General features: G+C 41.6%; 1 protein-coding gene across 1 annotated transcript in view; it reads left to right on the top strand.

Annotated features, from left to right (window-relative positions):
* Positions 1-5,858, top strand: part of Sccpdh (saccharopine dehydrogenase (putative)) — a 30,761-nt gene that overhangs the window by 13,238 nt on the left and 11,665 nt on the right. Inside the window, exons 4-6 of the mRNA XM_013017282.1 lie at positions 409-458; positions 3,895-4,025; positions 5,151-5,268. Coding sequence (XP_012872736.1) covers positions 409-458; positions 3,895-4,025; positions 5,151-5,268 — 299 coding nt within the window. The remainder of the gene's footprint in view (positions 1-408; positions 459-3,894; positions 4,026-5,150; positions 5,269-5,858) is intronic.

The following is a 5,858-nucleotide window of genomic DNA, read 5'->3' as shown; positions in this document are numbered from 1 at the left end:
CCAAAAAAAAAAAAAAAGAGTGTTTTACGCTTCATGAACATTTGATGTAAGTTGCTGTAAGAAGCCGTTGGAATGTTTAAATCAGAATTACTGTCAAAATCTGACTTTGAGAACGATGTGGTACTCCTTCCAGAATGAGTCAGACTGCATTGTGGAGATTCTTAGCATTGTCAGTTTAAACACTGGAAAGATTTTGTCTGTATTAGTAGTTAGACTTTATGAAGAACTCTAAAGTGGCTTTAATGTTATAAATCTGTGTATTATAACAATGTAATAGAACTGTTGTTTGTACATTTTCTAGCTTAGTAAAAGTTGTTGCTAGGTGAGTAGGAATATATTTTTCACTTGTCCTGATGAATAAATTAGCTCTTATTTTATTTTGCCCTTTACTACTCTTGTATTCTTTAGGTACTTTGACTGCTGTGGAAAGTTTCCTGACTATAAATTCAGGACCTGAGGTTAGTTTTTCTGTTTAAGTATTCAGTTTTTAAGTTAATGCTAAAACCATTCTTTTAAGTTTCAGCAATGATTTATTTTAATAATAATGGATAAAGTAGAAAGGAAGATGGGAAAAAAGAAATATTTCTTGCTTCTTGTGCACAAAATCAGAGTTAAAGACTCCCTGAAACCTTTTAGAAGTAATGTATGTCTCTTAAAAAGATTTAAAGTAAGGTGCTGGTGGCTCACACCAATAATCCTAACTCAGGAGGCTGAAGTCTGAAAAATACCAATTTGAATCCAGACTAGGCAGGAAAGTCCTTGAGACTCATAATTAACCACCCAAAGTGAGAAGTAGTAGAGTGCTAGCCTTGAGTCAAAAGCTCCATTCATGGACAGCACCCAAGTCCTGAATTCAAGGCCCAGCACTGGCACCAAAAAAAAGTTGTCCTTCACACCAGGCACTGGTACCTCACTTCTGTAATCCTTCCTACTGAGGAGGCTGAGATCTGACCATCATGGTTCAAAGCCAGTTGGGGTAGACAAATCTGTGAGATTCTTACCTTCTATAGCAAAAAGCTGAAAATGGCACTGTGCTTCAGTGCTAGTAGTAGAGCACTACTAGCCTTAAGCAAAAAAGCCAAGGGACAGCACCCATACCCAGAGTTCAAGCCCCAGTAGCAGCACCAAAAGAAAAAAATACATTTAGGTTAATTAAATTTTATGTGTATAATTTTTAGTTTGTGGAAGTTGCTGTTTCACCCTGGGTTTAAACAAGGCATCATGCTCTTGCTTAGCTCTGCTGCTCATTCTCTGCCGCTTGAGCCAGGCCTCCAGTTCCAACTTTTTGGTAGTTAATTGCGTGTAAGAGTCTCACGGATTTAGATGTCAGGGCTGCCCTCCTGAGTAGCTAGGATTACAGGTATGACCACTCACCTGTGTTTTTAATTTTCAAAATTCAAGATAGCAAGTTATTTTGACTAAAAATGTATTTTGAAAACAATTGTACAGCTTACTATGTTAGAAATGACTGTGATTCCAACACTAAAGCTTCTGTCATTACTATGTAATACGATGTGTTAGTCAAAAAAACTGTCATCTTAGTATATTTTTCTTGGAATTAGTTCCTGTTCTAACCATAAAAGAAATGTTTGAGGTAAATCTCATTTAACTGAATTTACAGCTTATTTGAGAACATAGTTGCATTCTGGAAAACACTACAACTTCTGTTGCCAGTAGTGCCACCCAAATATGGGTTGGGCTTCCGAAGTCTGTTCTCTTTAACATGCATTCGTCCGTCAATGTGGTCGAGCCAGGTGGAAGTTCAAGATAACGTGGCCCATGGTGAGGATAGAGGAGGTGGTGTCAGGAGGTGGTCTGATGAAACTGCAGGTTTCTGAGGACGTCAGAGAGGCCGGGAGGAGCAGTTTTGGTGGTGCTGGGATGGGCACTGGCTTTCCAGGTTGAGCAGCTGTAACTTGAAAATTTGAAATCTGAAACTTGTGAGCATCGGCATAATGCTCAAAAAGTTTTGGATTTTTAGCTGGGTATAGCGCTTACACGCCTTTGGCATTGGGAGGCTGAAGTGGAAGCCAGCCAAGGCCATGTATAGCAAGACTCTGTTTGTCCCCATTCCATTACCACTACCAAAACAAAAAGAACCCAGTTTTCTGTCTTAGAGTACTTTTAGATCTGAGGTGCTCAGCTGGTAAAACCTAGGATCCAAAGTCCAAAGAACACACGAAATGCGCAGCGCTGGCTCCATGCGCCTCAGGTGAGGGGCACGCTGCTTGCAGTGACAGAGACACAAATGGGACATGGGGTGGAGCAAGGATTCTGTTCAGCTGGATTATGGGTTCGGATTAACACAGAAGCTATGCAACAATTGCTGACATTGGGTCCTGCGGCCTAGAATACCAGGTACATGAAGGGAAGATACTGGAGAACTGGTTTCCAAACCAGCCCTGGGCAAAGAAGTTAGGGAGATGCAATCTCAAAAAGCAAGCTGGCGTGGTATGTGTGCTTGTTATACCAACAACTCTGGGGATAGAGGTAGGAAGGTCACAATCTGCAGCTAGCCCCTGGGAAAATGGGGAGATCCTATGTGCAAACAGACTGCAGGTCTGCAGGTAAATAGGATGCTGGATTTGATGTTCCATGATGCTGTTAGAACTTTTTCCCCCCTCTTTTGCTGTCTACTTGATTTTCTTTTTCTCATTTCTTCTGTTTTCCTCTGTGTAGGCTCTCATAGTATTGGTAGTCCCGTATATGTTACATGATTTCCTGCAAAGATGTATGACTTACAGATCATAATGCTAGCAAAAATTAGTCAGATTCTGAACCATTTAGTCACTCTAGAGCCAGCCAGTGTTACAAAGGGTAATGCAGTAATTGCGTTGCCTGATGACTGATTTAAAGATAGGGTTTTTAACTAGGATATCATAAAGATTGCACATCCATGTTCATTGCTGCACTCTTCACAATAGCCAAGCCATGGAAAATTATAAATTATATTAGTGAATTAAATGTCTTATAAAAGTATTGTTAAGAAAACTCAAGCTCTCTCTGCTTTCTCTCTCTGCTCTCTCTCTCTGCTCTCTCTCTCTGCTCTCTCTCTGCTGTCTCTCTGCTTTCTCTCTGCTCTCTCTCTGCTCATTCTCTGCTCTTTTCCAGCTCTTTCTCAGCTCTTTCCTTCTCCTCTCTTTCCCAGCTCCCTTCTCTTTTCTGGCTCTCTCTCTGCTCTTTTCTAGATCTTCTCTAGCTCTTCTCTTTTCTAGCTATTTTCTCTCTTTTCTAGCTCTCACTTAGCTCTTTTCCCCAGCTCTCTCTCTTTCCCAGCTCTCCCAGCTCTCTTTCCCAGGCCTTTCCCCACTGCGTGGAGGACCAAGATGGCCTGGTGCCAGCCTGAACGATGAATAAACCTACCCCTTACCTAAAAAAAAAAAAAAAAAGAAAACTCAAGTGTGGGCTGGGAAGGTGGCTCAGTGGTAGAGCGCTTGCCTTGCATGCATGAGGCCCTGGGTTCGATTCCTCAGCACCACATAAGCAAAAAGGAAAAAGCCAGAAGTGGCGCTGTGGCTCAAGTGGTAGAGCGCTAGCCTTGAGCTGAAGAGCTGAGGGACAGTGCCTAGGCCCACAGTTCAGGCCCCATGACTGGGTGCCCCCCCCAAAAAAAAGAAAACTCAAATGGCCACGAAGGGTAGCAGACTTGAGGCCAACCGGGGAGCTATCTGTGGGACGGGAGACAGGAGAGGGCGCAGTGTGCGCTGCACAGTGCGCTCAGAAAGCAGAAAGCACTTGTGCATTCGTGAATAGTGAACATGACCAAGTGCATGCGTGTTCCTGATGCCCTCCATGTTATTTAATAAGGAATTGTGTGTTGCACAAACAGGTAAAATGCCATTTGTAAGTCAGTGTTATCTTAAGACATGTCCCTTTGTGCTCCATGGTTTTCAGGGGCTGTGTATTCATGATGGCACTTGGAAGTCAGCAATTTATGGTTTCGCAGCTAAGAATAGTTTGAAAAAACTGCGAAATGCATCATGTCTGAAACCTGTCCCAGTCATTGGTCAGAAGTTGAAAAAAAGGTGTGTTGGTTTGAAATCTGTTTTTTAGTATGGAGAGTTTTGTATTAAGTCCAGCATTATTTTCAAAGATAAAATGTCATTAACATAGCCTTCTAAGTATTTTATAATGCCTTCAAGAGTGAATTTCCTATGACATTTCATTGTATTAAAATTAAATGTCTATTACATTTTATGCCACAAAACTACCATCCTAAAATACCATGACCATAGCATGCATTATGTTCATTAGTAGTTCTTGCATGACAACTAGCAAATAGAGGAATGTTGGGTTGCTCTTTTTTTTTTTTTTTCGGTTAGTTGTGGGGCGGGTTGCTCTTTTTTATTATTATTATTTATTTTTATTTTTTGTGCCAGGCCTTGGCGCTATCCCTGAGTGTTTTTGCTCACGGCTAGTTTTCTACCACTTGAGCCATAGCTCCACTTCCAGCTTCCCCTCTCCCCCACCCCACCCCCCACCCCCTGTTTAATTGGAGATAGGAGTCTGATGGACTTTCCTTCCTGGGCTGGCTTTGAACCACAGTGCTCATATTTCAGCTAGGGTAAGGCATCAGCCATTGGTGCCAGGCTCTGGAGTGTTTTTTATTTTTGTGCCTGTCTTGGGGCTTGAATTCAGGGCTTGGGCACCGTCTCTGAGCTCTTTTGCTCAAGGCTAGCACTCTATCACTTTGAGCCACAGCTCCACTTCCAGTTTTCTGGTGGAGATAAGAGACTCAAACGTTCCTGCCTAGGGTGGCTTTGAACCATCATCCTCAAATCTCAGCCTCCTAAATATGTAGGATTATATCCTCAAATCTCAGCCTCTGGAATAGCTAGGATTACAGGTGTGAGCCACCAGTGCCCAGCCAAGTTACTGAGTTTTTAATTTTCAGATTTACCAAGTGGGCCAGTTATAGTGGCACACACTGTAATCACAGCACTCAGGGCAGAGGCAGAAGTATCTTGCGTTTGCTATATAGCAAGATTTTGTTTCAAAGAAATAAAGAGAAGGGAGAGAGGGAAAGAAAAGGAAGGGAAGTGGGAGGGAGGGACAAGAGGGCTGGAGGGAGAGAAGGAAGGAATTTACCAGTTGATGTTGTGATCACTGTAATTGGAAGAAAAACAAGTTTTCATGGGTCTGTTTTGTAGGTGGCCAATATCATTTTGTAAAGAACTCAGCACATACACGATTCCTTTCTGGGGATCTGACACATCTGTTGTGAGGCGGACTCAGCGTTACTTGCATGAATATTTGGAGGAACCACCAGTAAGAACATACATCATTATTTTTATTTATTAATAATCTCTACCTGAATGTAGGTCTTGAGTGTAATATTCTGTATGTTAGTTTCCCTATGTATTTAATGTGGATTTTTTAAATGTTTATGAAACATAAAAACCCTATTTCAGCTCTGGAAATAACAGTCACAAGGGTGGGGAACTTTGCATTAGATGTGCATGTTAGTAGCCATGCCCTGTGATTCATATCTGCTGGCGCAGATTCATCTCAGGAAATCCTGGAGTATCCCTGCCTACAGCTGCTAGAACACTCCTCCTATACCAGATTATAATATTATATATATTACATATAATATATAGTATGCTAAATACTGTACAACATATCATGTCAATGATAATTTATATATGTATTATATATAATTTGACATAAATAATATACCACTCACTCTAGTATCCCATAATGCCTCTGGGATACAGCATAGGCTTTTTTGTGAGGGAGGTGGTCACTCCCACTGCTGAAACCAGAGTGAGCTAATGTCAGGTTAACAGGTGGGGGGCATTTCATCATAGGAGAAGTTTAAACACAGACTCTTCCTTAATGCACTGCTAAAACTCAGA

This window comes from Dipodomys ordii, unplaced genomic scaffold, assembly GCF_000151885.1.
Source record: "Dipodomys ordii isolate 6190 unplaced genomic scaffold, Dord_2.0 Scaffold35, whole genome shotgun sequence".
NCBI lineage: Eukaryota > Metazoa > Chordata > Mammalia > Rodentia > Heteromyidae > Dipodomys > Dipodomys ordii.
Note: the sequence above shows the minus strand (reverse complement) of the source record. Positions and strands in the feature narration are given on the sequence as shown.